We start from the raw sequence: 22,434 nt of genomic DNA, 5'->3' as shown, positions 1-22,434 counted from the left end.
ATTTATTTAATGTTCAGTCCAAACGGTCGCTAAGTACAAGTTATTCATTTTTCAACATCAGGGAAAAAACAAAGAAGCATATATTTAAAAGAACCTCAGCAACTAAAAACAATATCACAATTTTCAGTATGTCTTCTTTGTTTCATTTGCAAAGTTTCTTCTATTTATTCTCAGTGGGGGCTTCTTAACAGCTGCACATCCTTTCAGACCCATAGCGCTGAGTTGTCTTCTCACAGTAGAAGGATGGACTGAAACACCTGTTGATGCCTTTAGATCTGAAGGAAGAGTGGAGCTTGATTTTCTCCTCTCTCTTAAAGATGAAAGCTTTAAGTGCTGTTTATCTGATAGAGACACTTTTGGTAGTCTACCAGGTCTTGTACAGTTGGTAGGGGTCCCATTATCTCTGTATCTTTGAATCTTTTTTTTAACTCCAGTTTTGTAACCCCCTGTGTTTTTCAGTTATTTTCATTTGACTTTCCCCTTCATTATGGAAATATCTCCTGGAAAATAAATAAAAAAAAATAATTAAGTGAAGCAGGCTCTGACTCTTGCACAGTGCTGTATAATAACTCAGATTCTTTGGAATATTGAATAAAACATCCAAGAAAATTTTTGGTGTCTAATTATAAAATTCATATTTTAAGCTATTATTGTATATAATTATTATAAAATAACGTAAATTAGCAATAAAACAAGTGAATCCAACTTATGAACTATAATGCATTTATTTAAAAGATACTTTTTTCCCCACGTTTTGCTTATTAATTACTTATATGTATGTTTATGTGGTATCGTAATTGTAAGGGCTGCCGCACACTGGACGTTCACCTTCAGTGCTGACCAGTGTTGATGCTTGGTGACTCCCAGCCCTGCAAGCCTGAGCGCCCTCAGCATTTTGCCAATGTATTATAATAAACCCAAAAAGCCAGAGCAGGTAATGTGTGGCTTCAGAGTTACACCAAGAAGGGCAGCCATTCTACAGACAAGTGCTAATTGTCTGTTAAGTCAACTAACGTTACTAGTGTTGTCGCCTCACATCTTTAAGCTTTAAAAAGGCAGGTTTGTGAGAGTTAGTTAGCAGATACCAGTCATGATAAACTCACTAAATGATGGAAGTTATATTCCATTAAATATATATGAGTAGGGTGTTAAACAAGCTTTATGTTTCTCTGAGCTGCCACTGCTACACGTCCTATATGCTATAGTTGCGCCTTGTACTAACTGCTATGCTGTAACACTGAGCAGTGCTGTCAGTGTGCAGTGGCCTAAAGAGTCGGTGCTTATCAGAATCAGTTATAATAGACAGGTATTAGCCACTAGCCTGATGTGCTCACAGTGTGACTCACACACACACACACACGCACACACACATTACTTCCTCCCTGAGGACTTGTGCGCATGCATACAAATGTCATGCTTGCACTGTTGCTTTTGTGCCTCAGAGCATGATTTAATTGCTTCTTTTCATTCATATCCGCAAGTGCTCTTGGACAGGAATGAAGTATGCAACAGGGAGAAAAAAACACGCTGTTATCAAGCACACACACACACTCTTTCACTAACTTAACAGTGTCCGTAGACTATGTTTTACAAGCAGTCGATTATGCACAGAGTCGCTCGTGTGAAAACAACATCGCGTCTGAATACCAAATACATTGATAAATCAGGCCTTGGAGGATTATTGATTAGAACAGGGGAGTTTTTGTGTAAAATGGGATTTTTTGCAGCAGGCAGAGCTGCGTGCCTACCGCCTTACTTCCAAAATCAAACCTTTGCTGGATGTCATATCGACTGCGTCGCTTTGATGAATGGAATTCCTTGTGGAAGAAGCGGGGGGGGGGCGGGGTGGCCGGATAAAAAGGATGTGATTCAAATTAAGCCGAGCGTGTGAGAGTAAACATAGACAGGCTTTGTGCACTTCACAGCCTAAGACAGTGGGGAGAAGCGACTAATTCGTCTGGTCTGAATGCAGTGGAATGTGCGGCATCTTCAGTGTCATAATAACACGTATTATCAATTATTTGATTATTTGCAGTTTTTTATAGATACAGCGCTGCTAGATATGATTTCAACAGCTTTTAATCTCCCACGACTGCTGTAAAGCACTTGGGCTGTTACCAAACAACAGAAGCCCAATCACAGGCAAGCAATTAGTTTCTACTTTCTTTATCTTTGAGATCAGCTCAACTCAGAGTTGGCTTTGACTTTGTTTTAAGGCTTGTCCGTCAAGCCCGTGTGGCTGCCCGTGTGTGGACAGGTCCTGGTCTATTGACTGACAGGCTTCAGGTCAGCACTGATAGCTGATCGATCGGGCAAACGATCGGCGGCTCTTATCTTGTCACGGTGGGCTCGGAGCAGGCCGGGGGCCATGCTCCGCGCTATTGGCACCCGTTCACCACACATCGAGCTCCATTGTCAGAGCCTGGCCTGATGAGTCCGTGAGATAACGCTCAGACAGCCCTGCTCAAACAAGCTGCCTCGCAGGGATCTCATTCGCATTTCCCCACACTCCTCTCCCCAACCTGCTTCCTGGATTACTGATTCCTACACACATTGTGCAGTTCTTTATCTACAACACCAGGAATTTCTTGGTGTGGTTTAACCTCCTTGTGCTCTAAGCTTATTATTCTGTTGGTAATCTTAAGGCTTCTACTGCAAGTTTTATAGTAACTGCTGTGAAATTGAAATAAATTATATAGTTCTGAGAGTGAGGAATTGTAGCGTGAGCCCCCATCCAGTCTTCGGGGTTCAATCTAATCAAACCAAACCCGCCGGTGGTACATTCAGAGATGCATCTGTGTGCCGACGTCATCTTTAACTCATTTAAATCTGAACATTGAAATCCAACTTCAGCTCGATGTTTAGGTTTCAAATGCAAAGTCAACATTATACTGATGAGGATATGGCATTCATACTTTAGTCACGTCTTCAGAAGACATGTCCTTCACCAAGTTTTGACTGAATACTCTTTCAGTGCACTCACAATCTTAAGATTCGTCTGCTCTGGGAACAAACACAACCCACGTTATAAAAGGTTCGCCCTCACATTTCTTGCAGCTACACATTTCCACCAGAGAGGTCTCCAAATCCCCAAATGTTGTGTAGTGCAGCTTTAAAAACAATCTTTTTCTAAAGAGCATTCTTTCAAAAATTAGATTTCTGACCATTTACTTGGACTTGAGAAAGGGTGAAGTCACCAAGATATTTCAAATAACAGGCACTCAAAACTACAGGGACTTCATCACCAGCCAGTCGTAGCAATAAAATGCAACTGATCTGTAACTTTGTGTCGACTTCATTAAATCAAGTTCTTTGCTTATCAAATAAATGCGGTAACAGCACTGAGAAGTCATGTTATTAAAGAAGGAGAACAGATTAAATAGACACTTTTTTGCATAAGCCTTAAAGAGTTACAGGGTTAACTGTTCTATGATGATTGTGTCCCTAATGTGCTGAAGCTCACATGGGGTAGATTTTACTGTGGTGTTAACAACGAGAAGTTATTTCAGTTTACATCATTTTCTATATTGACAGGTTCAAGTCTGAGTTTTTCACATCAAAAATGTAAAAACTGTTTTAACTTTTATGTTTTAATGTTCTGCTCAGTGATTGCTGGGGTAGGCTTCAGCACCCCCCACGACCCAGAATGATAAGCTGCTTAGATAATGTGTGTGTGTGTTTAAATGTTTTAGCAAAACTATAACTTGTTTTTCTACAAGAGTGTACACACAACTATAATGTTTCATGGAATTCAAATGATAATTAAATATTTCTTCTTTCACTCATTTGGTAGCAACTCACAGTTTAGGATCTGCACTTCCGACAAAAGAAAAGATGCACAAAGCTTTCTTTATTGCTGGCAGCCTCGTGTTTGCTTATTTAGAAATAGTGAGACAAACTAAATGAAAATCTATGAATGTTTTCGTAGATCACATTCGTTACATATCAAACAGCAACTGACAACTGATACATACGTGATGACTGACAGAGAAGAAATAGCTGCTTTTTGCATTGACCCTGAAGGGTTAATGGGTGAAATTACGAAATGCTTTTGTCATCACCAGCAATCACTGTGACATCTAAGGATGTCTAAGGGCTACAACTTCAAACTGTAGAAGCATTTTAATGCGTTCAGAACAGAAATATCACTCACTTGTGACTATGATTTGTAAGTGCTTCTGTAAACCTGTTAACTTTAAGACAAATCAGGGTGGAAACTCTTGAGACGTGCTGGGAGGAGAACACAAGGACCCTGGAGAGGGCTTTTCCAAGCCAGTTAGAGCCAAGCCTTTTGAATATTGCTTTACATTTAAGAAATAAAATCTTGTTTAATTCTGGAATGAACACTGAGACATGACTCTGAAGGTGACGTTCAGTGATCCAGGGGATGTGCACTCACACTTTCAGTGCTGTATTCAGTGACTGAATCATGTCTGCTAGTCCTGTGCTTTCTCACTTTTTGTGTCAGCAAAATGATTTTCTGAATGCTGAACGCTTTGGGGAAAACAAGGCCTTACGTTGTTCAGGAAAGCTGTTTTGCGTACTACCTTTACATCAAGGTCAGCGTGATGAAACATTGTGCACTGTACTGTGTAATTTTACTGTATTGAGTTTTTGCACACTGTGAAAAGGTATCATCTGCTTCTAATCTATTGAATCCAATACAGCGTAGATGCGGCGTGTAAGCAGAGGACTAAATGTTGTGTGTGTATGTGTGTTACAGTTTAATTTCGTGGGCCGGATCCTGGGCCCGCGGGGGCTCACCGCCAAGCAGCTGGAGGCTGAGACAGGATGCAAGATCATGGTGAGAGGCAAAGGCTCCATGAGAGACAAAAAAAAGGTAAAATTCCCAACACAAACACACACATCGGCACTGCAGCTATGATCCCAGATTTAAAGAAGAAAAAGGGAAAATAGCACTCATTCGAAGTCCATAAGTCCATAAGCATGTACAAGTATAGGGGGGTAGGTACTGGCTATCAAAGGTTTGGGTACAGTTAGTCTCACAAGCCAGACTTCTGCCTGTTGTCAGAGAGTCTGCAAGACTTGTGTATTTTGACAGCTCTTCTTTACATATAAAAGAAATGCAACTCACTCACTGAAATGCAAATGCAACTCAAGCACTGAGAAATCACATGACTAATGGAGAAAAGCAGATTAAAAAGCAGAAATGGACGTCTTTTGCATATGCATATTAATTCAATCATTGAGGTGCAAACACATCATTCAGAGTAGTGTGATAATAAATGATTCATTGTAGAGAAACTCGGTTGTCTTTACAGTGGTGGTGATAGGAACCAGGGGTTGCGTTGTCTACAACACAAGTAGAGCCATTTTATTTATCGTCCAAAATGACCAGTCAACCTACATGTGTCTTCTGAGTTTCTATGTAATGTTGATGATGGTAAAATAATCATCGATTTGAAAAAAAAAAAGGTTATTTAGATGCTAATCGAATTTGAATCTAATTTCGTGACTGACGGAAGCGCATGTACTTGCAATCGTGTGTTTTCCGTCAGATGTATACAACCCACTGCACAGAAATGCGTACACAAGACTGCGCGGATAACCAGTCAGACTGCAACAGACAAAACCCCATAGTTGTGGCCAGCTTAACCTGCAGAAGATATCAGGCGCTATGTTTACATGTGGGAGAAGCGTCTGAGGCTGAGACCAGAGTACACTTATCATTTTACAACATTTTTAAAACGAATGAGCATATTTTCTTTGTTGCTTTACAATAACTTGTTAAAGGTAAATTTATTTGGAGGAACACAAATCTTACATTTATGTCATTTGGCAGACATAAAGAAGGCAAAGGTAGTGTTAGGAGTCTTACCCAAGGACTCTTATTGGTATAGTGCAGGGAGTTTATTCAGGCAGGGATTGACACCCAGGCTACAGTGTAGAAAGCAGAGGAGTTACCCACTACACTATACCAACCACTTAAAATCTTACCTTAATTCTACCTTACATCACCAAATCCCACATACACTCTTCTGGTTCTTCAAGGTTTCTTTAGTAAAGAAAATGGTGCTATATAGAACCATGAACACTCAAAGAACTCTGTGCATGATTAAATGGTTCTTTGCATTGTGAAATGGTTCTTTAGACTGATGGAGACTGTATTGTGCATGGGTCGGTATAGAACCTTTTTGAAAAGGGTTCTATACAGCACCAAAAATGGTTCGATGTCAAACTTTTCACACTGGAAGAACCCTTTTTGGTGCCATATAGAACCCTTTTCAATCTGAAGAACCATTTCACCATGCAAAGAACCCTTTAATCATGCAAAATGTTGTTTGCATGTTCATGGTTCTACACAGAACCATTTTCTTTACTAAAGAACCCTTGAAGAACCCTTGAAGAAGTGTAGTTCATCCTCTTGTTGTGATGTCAGCACTTATCAGCACTCATAAAGGAACTGTGTGTACAAGTTTCTGCTTTTACAGTTGATCTGAATAAAATGCTTTACTTTCATGACACAACGAATGTGCAACAAGTGGTTTCTGTTGAACCGTCACTACAGCAGCTTAAATCAGAAACTTTCAGCATCAGTCAAGAAAGAGCGTGAGCTATGAATGTTATCACTAAGATGGAGCTTTGGATGTTAGTTTCATATTTGGAGTTGGATGTTGGAAGCATCAAAGCACATAGAATTTATGGTTTATTAGTAAACTTAGCAAAAAAAAAAGTAAGTTTAGAAGTTGGCCTTCTCTCCTTGGGTCATGTTTTTGTCTTCTTTGTGCTACATTGTTTTTTCTAATACTAACACGAGCATAGGGCAGAGGGTAATTATAATTAGCAACTACTAAGCTTGGCATTAAAACTAGTTTGTGTGGTGCAGCCTGTAGTCATTTAGTAAATCTGAACATAGCAAACACTTGCATGCTTACGTTTGAACTGATGTAGGCCTAGAGCTGGTGTGTTTAAACCTCCTTTGGGCCAATAGAGTTTCAGTATGTGCTTTTAACCACTCATTGGACAAGGACAAAACCTATTCTTCCTACCAAGGAAGACACTGTGATGAATATGAAACTGAGTGTTGAAAAATATAACCAGTCTTAGCAAATTGTTCACAAAAACCTTCACAGATATTTTTCTTTCTTTTCCAACAGTCACAGTGAAAGTAAATAGCAGTTGTTGTCAATAGTGCGAATAGAATCATGCTAATGCTAGCTTCCATTCCATTCAATGGCCAGTTTTTTACTAATTTAAAAGTAATTCAAACCAGAAAAGAAGACATGGTAGGCATGGTGTCCTCAGTGTTTTGAAGGGCAGTGTATGTTCTTCTGTGTGTGCATGGATGAGCATCATGTGGAGCGATGTGTGTAAACTGGCCTGGTCCAGTCTGTGCTGGGCTTTTTGCTGGCCCTGTTGAAGTGTTCAGTTTTCCTGACAGTAGGGAATAACAAGCCCTCCCCAAACTGCAGTTTTGCTCCTGAGAGCTTTGGGCAGGTGTTCAAACATTGTCCTTGGCCTCAGATTGCATGGGGCCTGGCTCCAGTGGCCCCGCCAGGGCTGCTGTCCCAGTCAAAGCCTGAGTCTGATCACTGCACGCTGGGTCTCTATCTCTCCAGGTCAGCAGGGGGTATGGGAGGGTCTGATACTAAGGGTTATGTCCATAGTCCATTACAACAGTCTATGAACACTTGGATAAACATACATGATCTCAGACTTTCATAAGTGAGTAGATGTGCCTCAATGTTTGGTTATTTATCTGATAAGTCATAGTAGTTTGGTTAAGGAACCAACATACGTTGCATATTAGACATTACTTTGACTAATACCAGTCAAAAGTTTGGACACACCTGATTGAAGGTATGTTTTCATAATCTTAGAAGCATTTTGAACAAAAGGTTTATGCTTATGTTCCTGAAATTTGTTTCAGTGACAGTGAGTATATATTGACATACTCCAACATTTCAATATGGAGTTTAGCAGTCAATATGTGTTTAGTATATGAGAAAAATTTTCATTCCTGTTGGAAAAGCGTTCCAGCTGGCTCCTCATGAAGCTGCTTGAGAGAATGCCAAGAGCATGTAAAGCTACGTGAAAGGAAAATTCCACCAATTTGTCTAAATATCTGCCTAATCAAGTAACTAAGATATAAATAGTCATTCACACTAGTTTGATTTGAATTGCACTGTTGTAGAGTCAGGATTGTTTTGAGCTTAAATATATTTTTTAAATCCTTTCATTGGTGGAGAGATACATGCAGGGTGTTATAAAGCAAAATACTCACTAGCACTATTTTACCATTTTCAACATTATATAAACCAACTCAGAAGATATGTTGGTTCACTGGTCATTGTGGATACTAAATAAAATGACTATATTTCTGTTGTAGACATCACAACACCTGGTTACTTTAACCAACGCTGTAAAGAAGTCTTCACATCAAACCACTCTGAATGATTTTGTTTACATCACAACTATTGGTTTATGCAGATATTTTGAAAAACTGGTTGAATTGTCCTTTAAAGCAAATGGAGGCTACTTTAAAGAATGTCATATGACAGTTTTTACTAGTTTTTCAACACTTTGTTGGTCACTACGTAATTCACTTGGTCACTGTTATTCTAAAATCTTAATCTTCTTAATCTTAAAAAAAAATCTTAATCTTAAATTCTTCAAAGAAAAATATAAATAAAAAAATGGGGGCAGTCATAGGCTGGAGGTTAGGGAACCAGCCTTGTGACCGGAAGGTCGCCAGTTTGATCCCCTGAGCTGACGATACGTGACTGAAGTGCCCTTGAGCAAGGCACCTAACCCCCAACTGCTCCCTGGGCACCATGGATAGGGCTGCCCACTGCTCTGGGCAAGTGTGCTCACTGCCCCCTAGTGTGTTTGTTCACTAGTGTGTATGTGGTGTTTCACTGCACGGATGGGTCAAAATGTGGAGGCGAAATTTCCCTGTTCTGGGACTAATAAGGGTCTCTTAAAATGTGGAAGATAGTAAAGCTCTTGATGATTGGAGTGTCCAAACTTTTGGCACTTCTGATGGATCAGGCTGCTTTTGTGGTGGCACAATCAAGTGCAGCCCGTTCATTTTTCTCACACTCCCTCCATGTGTACGTGTGTTTGTATGTGATGGAGTTCTAAGAAAGAGGTGAATTTGTGTTTCCATCAGCGGGGTCGGTCGTATATTTGGACAAGTGACTGTAGCAGAGATAGTTATCGGAGGGCGTCCCGCACGGTGCTGAGGGAGAGAGAGGGGGAAAAATAAAACAAGTGCTCTGTGAAAAGCGCCGTTGTCATCTCACGGTCCGCTCCCACATCTGGATCAGTTCTGTATCCTGTTGGAGCACAGCTGGTCATCAGCATATCAGATCTCAGCTCCGCATGTGTGTCTGCATGTGTGTTTGTGTGTGTCAGTGTGCGTATGTGTATTTGCACAGTCCATCTGACATTGATGGGGTCATCTGAAGCCTTCATCTCGAAGAGTAAACATTCACATGCATAGTCTTGTTGAGTTGGTTGATGAGTCATAGTGATGGATGTTTTGAGTAATTTTGTGGTTGAGTAATGAGTAATTAATTATTTGAATATTAATTATGAACTGTAGGCCCCATGTGTTAAATTCAGTACTGTGCAGCCACGAAAATTGTTTATCTTGGAAATAAATGTTTTTTGCAGTAAAAACACCAGATTACATTAGAATGAGTACAAAGTAAACATAAATAAATCAATAAGTAAGAGTAGAAGTAGCATTACTGGGTCTGGAGAAACATAAAACAGGCTAAAATATGGCCTGCGCTGCTCCAAGTGGCCTTGTAAAGCCTGAAATAATAAACTAAGAATCAGAGGCACTGGGTCGGACTTGCCGGGACTTTTTTGGACCACTTCATACATCTTTACATATTAACATCACATGCAGGAATAAAAAGAAGATCCAGCTTGACGTTTAGGCCTCAAATGCAAAATCAGCATTATACTGGTGAAGATATAAAGATAGTAGTAGATAATTGACTCACATCCTTGGCAGAAATGTCCTTCACCAAGCTTTCACTGAGTTGTCTTTGCATTCTCTTTCAACATGTTTGCAATCATCAGATTCATTCACTCAGGGAAGGGGTCCGAAACTACAAAACGTTTTTCCATGCATTGCGTACGATTACATTTAATTACTAAACAGCTTAAAGCTAGCTAGTCACCATAGCAAGCATCAAGTTTTTAAAATTTATTCAAGACTTTGTTTAGAGCATTTAGCATCATGAAAATTAGATACCCTCACATGTTTGCTAGCTGGTTTTGTTGTAGCACTATAGTATCCGCTGCGCAGATACAACTGTTGTGTGTCGGTAAAATGGCCCCTTCCTGTCAAAGTAGGCGGTTCTTGGCCATGTTGAGTGATGAAATTCAGCAGATTCCCTAGTGGTACAAGTCTGTAGTAATATTTTACCAGTGGACTAGATGGCTATGTAACAGGTACTAGATACATCCCTAGTAACTAAGGTGCTCGGCTAAACAGCAAATAACATCCTTGTAGATCTTCTTTGACCTTCATTTCATTCTTGCTGTCTGCTTCACCCTTTCTTTTCCAGCCACATGGAGCTGTGTTTTGTTGTCGCTGGATATAAGCTTATTCTACCTGCACACATTTGATTAGATTACTCTCCACTTGGGCAAGTGTCCTTGTCCTCTGTGTCATATTTCCTGGCTCCCATATACACATACGCACGTACACACACGCACAAATACACACCCCGCTTAAGTGAAACAAATGCCAGCTGACACTGGGTGTGTGTTCATGGAATGCAGAATGGCCCACCAGTAGCCCAAGCAGATAAGAATAGAAATGTAGCATCCAGAGGCAGAGAGTGCTGCAAGGAAAGCATCTATGCCTATTATTGCTTTTTACTGGCAAATAAATAAATAAATAAATAAATAAATCTTGCTTGATTCAGTGTTGTGAAATGACTGTGTTTTTTTGTGTGTTTTATAAAATCACAGTTGAAATTTATTGAGAGCTTTTCATTCAGCAGCAGCTTTTCAATAGCCTGGTTTTATAAGCTACAATGCAACATCATCATTTGGACATAACCAGACAATAGTGAACTTATCAAAGCTCTCTAAACAGAATTGAGTTTCTTTTGTCTCGTCTCAGCCTAAAGCACAACTTTAATGCGAGGGGAGATGGCATCTGGCAGTGGGATTATTTTCTGCTAACACTCAAGGCAAAGCTTTCCACAACCTGCACATCTATCCAGCTCTCATTTAGAGCATCTCAGGCAGCGTCAGAAGTTCTTTCTCCTTCTTTCTCTTTTCACAAGATGCCCAAATAATAACACTGAAGACACACCGCACGTGCACATCTGCAGGCGTACTTATACACGCTATTTTATGTAATTTTGCAAACGGTTTCTGACCTTTACTCTTTTCTTTATGGCAAAATAAAGAACATTTTTTGGTGGTGTATTTTACTAAAGTAAACTGAAAATCGTATTTTTAGTTGCTACCGATTAGTCCATAGATACTTTGTCATGTTTGTAATAGAGCTGTGCACACATACTCAAATACTCAGTTAATTACTTGAGGTGCCAGTATTTGAATCACTGTTTGGTTATCATTATGGAAAGACAGAGAAAACATACAGACTAACAGTTCAGGGAAACACTTCATTTTTTTTAAAAGGACTGTAAAATGTGACAGTTTTACTTATATTTTTGAGTATGTATATTGTATTACACTCTTATATTACACTACTGCTAGCACTAACTAGGCTAACAACTCTAGCTAATGTTAGTTACATACAGAAACAGTGAAAATACATTTGTCTAACAAACTTACATATTGACACATCGTCCACTGAGGAGAAAAGACAACATGTAGAGGACGACGAGTCCTCATCAGCACCTACTGTTCTATTGGTTAGGTTCAGCAAAGTCCTCATTATAATTGCTGCCTTCAAGTTGTGTCAGAAATATCACACTTACAAGATTATAACACATGTACGCCACCACAATGTCAATTACTAATGGAAAACTAGTGGATTTTTTAGTGAGCCCTGACTTTCTGAGTTTCAGGATTGTTCACAAAAAAATATTCAATGCAATTCAGCGCTTCTAACAGGATAAAAACATCACTCATCCAAAGCTAAGCCTCCACTCTTTATTTTATTAGCAGTGACACAAAATAAAAGTATATTAAAACATAAAAGTATTATTCCCAGTGCATTCATCTTGTTTTTGACCAAAACTACTGAAATCTACATATTGAATCGTACTTACGACCAAATTCATACGTGGAAACTTCCAAGGAGGACTTAAAGACAGCAGGTATCTCTGTCGCTAGTGTTAGCTCATTAGCTCATCTAAAGATAAAGAAACATGACCGATCTATTGGTAACACTTTATTTGGAGGGGTCCTTTGTAGATGATTAATAAACTTCTGAATACACTGAAGTAAATATCTTGTAGATGTTCTGTTGATTACTTACATTAAGCAGATGTTACTGTCATTACACAAAACCCTGGCCCTAATCCTAATCCTAACCTTAACCTCAACCCAGGATGTAATGTTTGTTTCAACTAAAAATGACCACTCAAAATAAAGTGACACCGATCTGTCTAGCTAGCTTCCGGTAGTAAATACTTGAACATTCATGTTTGCTGTTACATAACGCTAAGAGAATAATTGCACTGTGTTTCACAACAGCTCAGTACTGTTTATCAGTCACTCCATTGACATCACATTACAGCAGATACAGCAGTTACAGCAGTCATTAAGACTGTGAAAATGGCAGTAACTAAATGTCTTGCATCGATAACATTACAGGATGAACTAGTTGACTGAAACACACAACACCATCATGGTTGGAAAACCAAAACATGTACAAATCATTCAAATGTATCCTTAGAGTAAGATCAGCATGTTGTAACAAAAAAATCTGAATTGAAATGAACTGCAGATGGAGAAATAAAAGCTCATTAACAAAAACAAACAAAACCATGAGGAATGTTGAGGAACTCCACCCCTTAACTTCAATATTCAGACAGGCTGGTCACTTTCCCAGTATGCTCTGCAAATTACAGATAATTACTCTAAAATCTGAAACTTCAACTCTTCTTTGACAAGCACTCTTCTTTAGTGGACCTGTGCCTCCACGAATCCACCATTTTATAGCAATTTCCTGCATTTAGGGATACAGGGATACAGTAGATTCCTTGTAGTGTCTATGCTGCATATTCCGTTCTTTACAGTGCATGTTTCAGAGTTTAACACATCAACATTGTAATTAATGGGAAATAGAAGTGTTAGCATATGAGGGCAGCCTTAGTGGATGGAGATTGTTGCTGTGCTTATGCTGGGATCCTACTGTCAGCTGGAGCCTCTGTTGTTCAGGCAGGGCCTGTCAGAGAGGCTCTGCTCCACTGTTGAGCCTGCTAGCAATTACTGTTATTAGGCCTGTCACAATCACTTCAACACCATCTAGTCATACTACAGCCACCAAGCAGAAGCACTGTCTAAGACTGCATGCAGAGTGTTTATTTTTATTTAGAACATCCACCCTGCCTCGCAGCAGACACATTGAAAAGTAGTTGTTTATTTGAGCCTTGATGTGGGCTTTTAAATTAGTATTGGAGTCATGACTTGACTAAGATAACATCCAACACAAAGTTAGCCAAGGGCTCATTGTCCAGCCCCGTAAATTGCAAGCAGTTTTATGAATTTCGGACTCGGGTTTAATTACTAGCTCTCGAAAATGCTGCACCTTCACGACAAGGACACCAGAGACTTAAATCAAGTGTTGTCTTGGCTCAATATGAATGAGAGCCGAACCTGACAGTGTACATAATATGAATGCATAATTCAGCGCGGTCATTTTGCTCAGTCAGTCTTTATTAGTCAGCCGGGAAGAAATGGACTGAGGAACAGATTCAGGGAAAGCACTAAATTAAAGGTGTGCGCTTGTGTGTCCGCAGTCACGTAAATGTGTGTGTGTGGCGGCGATCTTTAGTGCGGCGAGAATATTGGAATGTTGCAATTGGGAGTTCTCTAACAAAGAACATAACCCTGGATTTTTCTGTTCTCTAAATCCTCTAACAAGGAGCTTTGATGTGGTGGGGTTTTTACACAATCACAGAGTCGTCTGGATTTCAGAGCACAGCCCTCTCTCATTCTCCTACCGCTCTCCCCTCAACCTGAAATCCTCCCCTGGGAGAGAGAGAGAGTGAGAGAGAGAGGGAGAGGGAGGAGTCTGGTGGTTTCTGACATTCTCTCATTATCCAACCCACCGCAGTGCTGAATGGAATGGATAACTGGGGTTTCACACAAATGAAAATTTAGATACCATAGTCATCACAATCCAGACACTGATTAAATCATATTAAATCCCCAATCAGGAAAGCCTGCAGCTGCTGTAGCACCAATTGAGATTCGAAAGCAATGCATACTCTTTAGTTACTTGAGCATAAATCATAGAGCTCATTTTCCAAAAAATAGAAATCAAGAGTCAGGAGGAAAAAACACGGAAATATGGTGTGTGTGTACTGCTGCAAGATGCCCTGGAAAGCCTCAATAATAATTTTAAAGTCAGAGGCATCAGGTCGGATTTTGCAGGACTTTTTTGTAGCAGTTCATACATCTTTATGTATTAAGGTCACACCACAGGCTGAAAAAGGTCTGGCTTGATGTTTAGGTCTCAGATGCAAAGTTAACACTATAACCGATGAAGATAAGATGACTGTTGTGATTAAGTCCCTTTTGAAAATTCTTCCAACACACTTGCAGTCATCAGATTAGTCCACTCAGGGAAGAGGTCTACAGCACAATCAACAATACAAAATGTTCTTCCACATGTTGCATGCAATTACACATTTCAACCAGAGAGGTCTCCAAATCCCCAAATCTTAGATAGTGTAGCTCTAAAAAAGTTATTAATACATTGGATGATTACAGTTAGAAGAACACAGGATTGGTTCCTGGCTTCTTTGGGCTCCATTGTATGGATTTGTTAAATTCCCTCAGCGGTTCATTTGGATTAATTTAATGAAAGATTGATTAGATAAACTGCTATTCGATGGTAACCATAAACAAACTTGACTTCCTCAAATGTTAACACAAAAAACAAAGAGGCCTGGTTATGTGTAATGCATACTTTAGTGTAACGGGGTGTAAGGTGAGGTGAAAATGTTTATTGTAAGCTCAGTTGACTTTGATTCAAAAAGGCTGGAGATGCTAAAGCTGAAGCATTCAGATGATACGCTTCTTTTGTTTGCTCTCTACAGAGCAGTGTAAACAGTAAAGCACTCCTCTAGTCTGCACAACACATTTCATGATTTGAAATGGTTCATTTACTTTGAACAAAATGTCAACTTTTCACTGAGTGCCAACGTCACAGTGCCATACCTCATCCACAGCTGGCCAGTCAGTATCAAGGATTCATTCTTGCTCTTCCAACATGGCTAGTTCTGGCTGTTTCCGACCACAATTTTTTTTCTTTTATTTTTGCATACAAGTATTATCTGTGTTTTCTATTTACTATGGTATGTGTCAGTTTTGAAATGTCTGTTGAATTCCTCTGTCTTTCACGGTCATGTTTACCTACTTTTCAAACTCCTGCGTTAATCCACCGCCCTAAGAACCACATCCTGCTTCTTTTTAAGCATGAGATGTGGTGCACCTCATGTTTAAAAAGGCATCATCTGAATGTCCTCTAACACAGCTATAGCTGTCTTCTTGAGTCATTGATAGTCAGCTCTCAAGTGGTCTCGAGGGGGCCTGACGTGATCTCGTAACAAGAATACATGTCTGAGGGCAAGTTGTTAACTTTTAGTACTGGATTGCTGCATATCCACCACAAAAAAGGCTACACCCCCACTAAAATCCACCCCTCAGATTCCTCTAGTCCTTGCTCTTTGACTCTGAAACAAGCAACATATGTTGTTCAACATGAATGTTTCAGGATCACTCCTGATTTAGTTTTATCTGCGTGTGATCTGTGAACAGCAGAGGCTACATAAAGCCTTTGGTAACCCTACTTTTCAGTAGCCCAGGTTTATTGGAACTGTAATGTACATGCTTAATTGGAGTTCTCTGGGGGACTTTTCATGCTCACTTATGTTACATCCATGGGCTAACAAATTCATTAATGGTGAAATACCATTCATTTCTGGTTTTTGTACCTCTAACAGGTATGGATCCCTGTTCACTACAGAACACTATAAAAATCCAAACCAAAGACATAATAACTTCTTTACACCACCAATATGAATATGCAAATATAAATCACACTATTTTCTATTCTGTAGACATGCACTGTGTTTCAGCAATAAATCTAATTTACAGTTTTCTCTTTACCCCAAAATAGCTGATCCACTAAAACATGTTTGTTTGCTTCTTTAGTTTTGCACTGAAGCTACAAGTAACAAGTGATGCAAGCTTAGCCCCACCAATTAGCAAGGTTGCCTCAAACTGGTGAAGTTGTTAAATAATCTCAAATAGACTTGGGTATGTTTTTTTTCACACTGTATAACAAACTGTTCCCTACATGAAAAAAACAGAATTACAGACAAAATGCAGAGCTGTTTTTAGTCATGCAATGTACTTATGCCAGTACATTTGATTTCCCCCTGAACGACTGTATTAAAGGACACCTGCAGTGATCTCATGACTGACAGAAGTACATCTGCAAGAATGTCTGGTGACAGAATATTTTAAAATGAATGGATAGAATAGAATAGATTCCACACTGAAGACTGTCCCTCCTATTCAACCTTCCAGAGAATCTGTCCCTCAGACTAACTCTTTAATAATACTAAAGATAGTGGCTTTAGCGTTATTAATGAGAATGAATTTTAAGTTATTCTTATCCTTTCAGATATCTGACACCTTTGCTTTTGTGGCTGTTATTCGCTAAAAAAATGACATACAGTTGTGAAGTTGCATGTTTTTTGATTTTCTAAGTGAGAATAAGTTAACACATCATCCACAGGGAACATACTTTTGCACATTTTAGTGTACAAATTTCAAACTTATTTTCACTCAGAAAATGAACAAAACATGGAATTTGACTAACTTATGGCTGATTCCACAGCAGTCACCATATAAATCCTGGAATTTGAAGCTAAGAAGACGTTAACAGAGATTTGTATAGTACCTTCAGTGCTTTGCCCTTTTTCATCCAACCCCTTCCATTCTTTCCATCCCTCTCTCTTCCCTGCATGTTCCTCAGCCAATTAAGCCCACTCCCCCTCCTCCCGAGCAGGTCGTGATATTACTTCCCAGCAGCCTCGGTGGTAGGGCCAGCTTTGCTTCAGGGCAGTGTTATTGCCTCTGTGAGGATTACAAAGGAACTGGACAATGGATTTATGGACATTGATTATGCTACTGCTCAGCTACTGGATGGCCAGCTAGAGAGGAAGAGGAGGAGGGAGAGGGTAGACAGAGAGAGAGAGAAAGAGAGAGGAGGTGTAAACAAAGGGCTGCACAGCTGGACATGTTTTCTCTGTGGAGCGTTGAGGGAGCGTCACCTTGACTACCAGCCTGTCACCGGCCGCCCTGCAGGGCGTAGAGTGGACGCAATGTGAGACAAGCTGACCGGATCACGAGATGCCAGCCATATCTCACAGCTCAGTGTTTACACACTAGGGTTGGGAAAAATAATAGATTTTTAGTTACATTGTGATTCTCAGCTTGAAAGATTCTGAATCAATTTACAAATTGTCGTAATCAGATTTTATGATACCGTCTGAGGGAAATTCTCATAATTTTCTGTACAGCTTAAATGTCCCGATGGTTCAGGTGAGCTGTACAGTCATAAAAATATAATACTTTATGGTTGCCCACTAAGGCCTGACCGATGTGAACATTTTGTGGCCGATACCGGTAACGATTTTAAGGGGCTAAAAATTCTGATACCTGATCAAATCAGCCAGTATATTTTATATTTACATTATATTTTACTTATACGCTTCAGTAATTTAAGTTAAACAGTACCTTACTCAACCATCTAAGCCTTGGCCCTATCATCAGAAGATTGCAAGTTCGATCCCTGTGGCTGCTACAGCCATCTGTGGCCGGAATTCCAAGAAAGCTAGCTTCGCTCTCTCTGGGTGGGTGGAATGGCCATTCCTCTCCCCCATCACTCAGCACGATGCTAGCCAGCGCAGGCGTCTGTTGGCTGATGTAACAGAACTGGCGGTTAGTGTTCTCCTCCAAGCGTGTTCAGCTGTCGAGTAACGTTGCATTAGCGGCAGGTCGAAAACATGTGGTAGTGCTTCATGTGACTCGGAGCTTGTGTTAGCCTCCAATTGGGGGAGTCCAAACCAGTGGGTGGAACTGGATACGAATAAATTGGGGAGGAAACAGGAAAAAATAAAAAAAATAAAAAACATTGCTTTACTGACTGATATGATAGTTCTACTTAGTTCTATAGTTAGTAATTGTCACACATCTTAAAATGCAAATAAACAACAGAAACTCACAGTATTAAATAATATATACTAGGGGCAGAGCTACCCAGAGTGCATTGCACTTTTGGTTTCTGTTTATCACCTCTGAGTTTATATATTTTTCATTAGTTCTCTTCTCAAAAAATGTTTTTTTTTCTGTGTGATAAGTTATTTTACCAAAGTTTGGATTCTTTTTATATGTTTTTGTAATACTTACCATGGTGGTGTTTTGTGTTCAGATTCATGAGTTCAGCCTCTATTGTTGTCATAGTGCCCAGTTGCATAACTGTCTAAAGTTTTGCCTGGAAATCTGTATCCTGTCTGAGCCATGACCAAACATTCTACAACTATTGGCAATGGTAGCAGCCAATGCAGATAATGTGGCCAACTGATGTAGAAAAAAAAAAAAGAAGAAAAATGTTGAGTTGCTGAGAATTGCAGTGGTAAATATTTTCATGAAAGATTTTAATTAAATCAGTCAAAGTTAAAAAGGCATATAAGCTAACAATAGAATAGAATAGAAAGTAGGTCTAAGCTACAGCAAGAGCTGTACTTTTAATTATAGGCTACATTACCGGAAGTGTTGTCTTTTTAAAGCTTTTTAAAATGGGAAAGTTTAACCCAATAACACAGAGCTCGGGCAGCTGCCTGTGGATGAGTTAGGCCAGTCAGAAGCAACCAAACACCCACTTGCTGTATACGTGACAACACAGCCACACCTAACTGGCAATCTGGCACTCATCATCATTCAAGCCTAAAGCCAGAAAAATGTCTTTTTGGCAAAATATAGGCCTGGATCTTAATTTATAGAAAATAATTGCAATTCAAATCGCAGTCACACTATTGGTGAGAAAAATCACAATAAGATATTTTTGCAAACTATTCAGCCCTGATATAGGCTACAGAGATCAAAAATGGAGATGCATTGAAAATCGGTCTGTAATAGCACCTCGGCACCCTGAATTTAAATCAAACCGAATCATGAGGTGCCTAAAGATTTCGCCTAATACACACACTCACTCACACACACACACACACAAACGTGTACACACACTGATAGACAGGTCTACACAAAAACCTACCATTAACCCCCGAGCAAAAAAGCGCACACGCACACTCGTGCACCCTGGCCATCTTTGCTGGGCTTTTTCCCGAGTGTTATTGACTGGGTGGTCGTGGGTGGGCCGCTGGGCTGTGACAGCCAGGCACAGAGGATCAATTTTTAGCGCTTGTCAAAACCAAGGAAAGCCAAGTAAATCAGCCGACAGAGGGACAAACGGCAAGAAAAAAAGGAAGTGACCTAATATGAGCATGCTGCCTCAATGTCAAATGATAAATCATATCGAGCGCGCCTGATGATGCTAATGCTGCAATATTTTCCCCAGCCACAAAAAAAGGGGACAACAATGGAGCCCTAATGAAAATCAGCAGGCAAAAAAAATGTAGCAACACAAACGGCGGCGCTGATTGTCATCAATTTCCCATTTGCTGGCACAAGGAGAAAAATGAGCACTGTTTGCATATCTGATTATTGCATAAATCAAATCTTGATTTAACTGTTTCATAGGGAAATCATATATAAAAAGAAAGGCAAGCAGAGAAACAAAGACACACAAAGGCAAACAGAAGAGCTCTCCTGCTTTAAACATCTTTAGAAGTAGCGTCGCAGCTCTTCAATAGTAGGGACTACGGAGTTTCGGAGCAGTGCGGGGTTGTGCTGCAGATCTGATTGAGTTTTGTGTTCAGGGATGCTGTGAACACAACTGTGAAAGCCCCAGCCGCTGCCTGTCTTGAGCTTCTGTTTGCTGCTTCATGAAGCTTCCTTTATAAATCAGCACATTACTCCATGGCATGTGCACGACATCTTTGGTAGCAGGCTACAGATCAAAGTACCAGCACCTCTTTCTGCTCCATTTTATGTTTATTTCCACAGCCTCTCCTGTTGCACCCTTCTCGGTTCTGCTCTTTGTTGGAGGAGTGAAAATACTGTGCATTGTTTTGGTCCCGTCAAGGTATCGAACAGTGAGACCTGGAGGCAAACTAGAATTCTGAATGCCAAAGTTTTGAAAGCAAGGACTGCATGCTTAAACTTTAACAGCTCTGGGACGTTTTGATCCGCAGTGCTCACGTTTTCCCATTCGCGTTGTTTGAGAATAATGTCAAACTCATTCCAATTCAGTAGGAAAGTTAGTGAATATAAATTATATTCCTTTTGTTTATGATTTATGAACTCTGCAGTATCTGAACTTGGAATGAGCAATGATACTGGGATCAGTATGGGCTGATATTTGCTTAAGAAAATGTATTTTTGGTGGCATTTATCATTTATTGTACTCTCGAATAGCAGAACATTTAGGTTACTTTGCACTACTGTGCTAAAATGTGTGCATTTTATTTATTTGACTGCACTTGTAAGCCTATATAAGTAAATGTTATATTCATCTGTAATGCTGATCCAAGTGGATAAAATCCCATTTTGTGCTTTACACACACCACACACACACACACACACACACATATATATATATATATATATATATATATATATATATATATATCTCCCTGCTGTCGGAACAAAACCTTTTATCTCCATTTTTATCGTTTTTCATATATATATATATATTAATACTGAAATCGTAGTTTGAGTATTTGTTCCATTTAATTACAGGAAGACAGACTAAAACTTAAAGAAATGCTGATTTTATATTTTAACAGAGCTATAAATTGTGACAGTTTTGCGAGCAAGTATATTACACTCCGCTACTACGAAACATGAGTGCTTAAATGTGAGCATGTTGCCAAGGATCTATTGTTAAGGATGTGGCTGAGAAGGCAGAGATAGAGCAGCTGTCTCTGGCATGGCTTTATTGCTACCTACTTTAGCTGATGTTAGTTACATTGAAAGTACGTTTCATGATGGCACATCTTCCACTGAGAAAAAAGAGCGCTTGTGTAGAAGTCAGGAAGTCTTTATTAGCATCCAGTGCTGTACCAGTTAGTGTTAGCTCATCTGATGAGGCAGCTTTCGTTACTCATTCCACATGAACACCTTCCGATTTCCCCCCTGCAGTTAGTGAATAAAAAACATGTTTTCAAATTTTATGTTTCAATTTTGGAAGTTTAGAATAGTAATATTCAGTAACTCTTTTCTTATTCTGGATTGAAATAAGATTCCTGGACTGTTAGAATCTGTATTCTATTACTGTATAAATAGATATTCTAGTCACAAATGTGACTAGTATAGCTATTGAATGTGCTTTTAAAAAGAAGTCTAAATTTTAAAAATCCAGTCAAATCTAATTATTGATAAATTTCTAATTATGTAAAATCAAGTCAGTTTGTTGCAAGGTTAGTTGTGACTCCTCCTATTGTGTACACACTTCAAGAAAATGATTATCCAAGTGTTCTTTAGTAAAGGCAATGGTTATGTATAAATCAAAGAATGACGTGAATGCATAAATGGTTCTTTGCACTGTAAAATGGTTCTTCTCTATGGTGTAAAACCTAGACAGTGTTCTGCTGTAAGTTATTTTTTGCTATTATATAAAAGCTTTTTTGCTGAGAATGTGTGTTTTCTTTCCAGGAGGAGCAGAACCGGGGCAAGCCGAACTGGGAGCACCTGAATGAGGACCTGCACGTCCTGATCACAGTTGAAGACGCTCAGAACCGCGCTGAGATCAAGCTGAAGCGGGCCGTGGAGGAAGTCAATAAGCTACTGGTGCCTGCGGTGAGTGAAGGCCATAATTCATGTCACTTCCTGCCGCAGCTCGTGACTCTTGCTCTTCCACCAAAATGCCTTTTCACACAGCATGACTATTTTTTGCCACAGAAATTGATGTCATGCAAGTGACACAGAATTGTTAATCATGAGACTAACTATGAAAACAAAAAAAAGGTTCTCATTTGTTAGTAAGTGCTATGAACTTTGATACTGCTGTATTATGCACAAGATAATAGATGGATATGAAGTGGAATTGATTTGCTGTGCCGGATTTTTATTTTTTTTTAATGGGCTGTGTGACGGTCCATGTGTGCG

The 22,434-nt window shown here is 39.5% G+C and overlaps 1 protein-coding gene across 2 annotated transcripts in view; it reads left to right on the top strand.

The window, feature by feature from the left end:
* LOC118810200 (protein quaking-B-like) overlaps nt 1-22,434 on the top strand; it is a 121,479-nt gene that overhangs the window by 65,463 nt on the left and 33,582 nt on the right. For both annotated transcript variants that reach the window (XM_036573784.1, XM_036573783.1), the window contains exons 3-4: nt 4,724-4,840; nt 21,982-22,125. In XM_036573784.1, coding sequence (XP_036429677.1) covers nt 4,724-4,840; nt 21,982-22,125 — 261 coding nt within the window. The remainder of the gene's footprint in view (nt 1-4,723; nt 4,841-21,981; nt 22,126-22,434) is intronic.

This window comes from Colossoma macropomum, unplaced genomic scaffold (assembly GCF_904425465.1).
Source record: "Colossoma macropomum unplaced genomic scaffold, Colossoma_macropomum, whole genome shotgun sequence".
Classification (NCBI taxonomy): Eukaryota; Metazoa; Chordata; class Actinopteri; order Characiformes; family Serrasalmidae; genus Colossoma; species Colossoma macropomum.
This window is presented reverse-complemented; position numbering and strand designations above follow the sequence as displayed.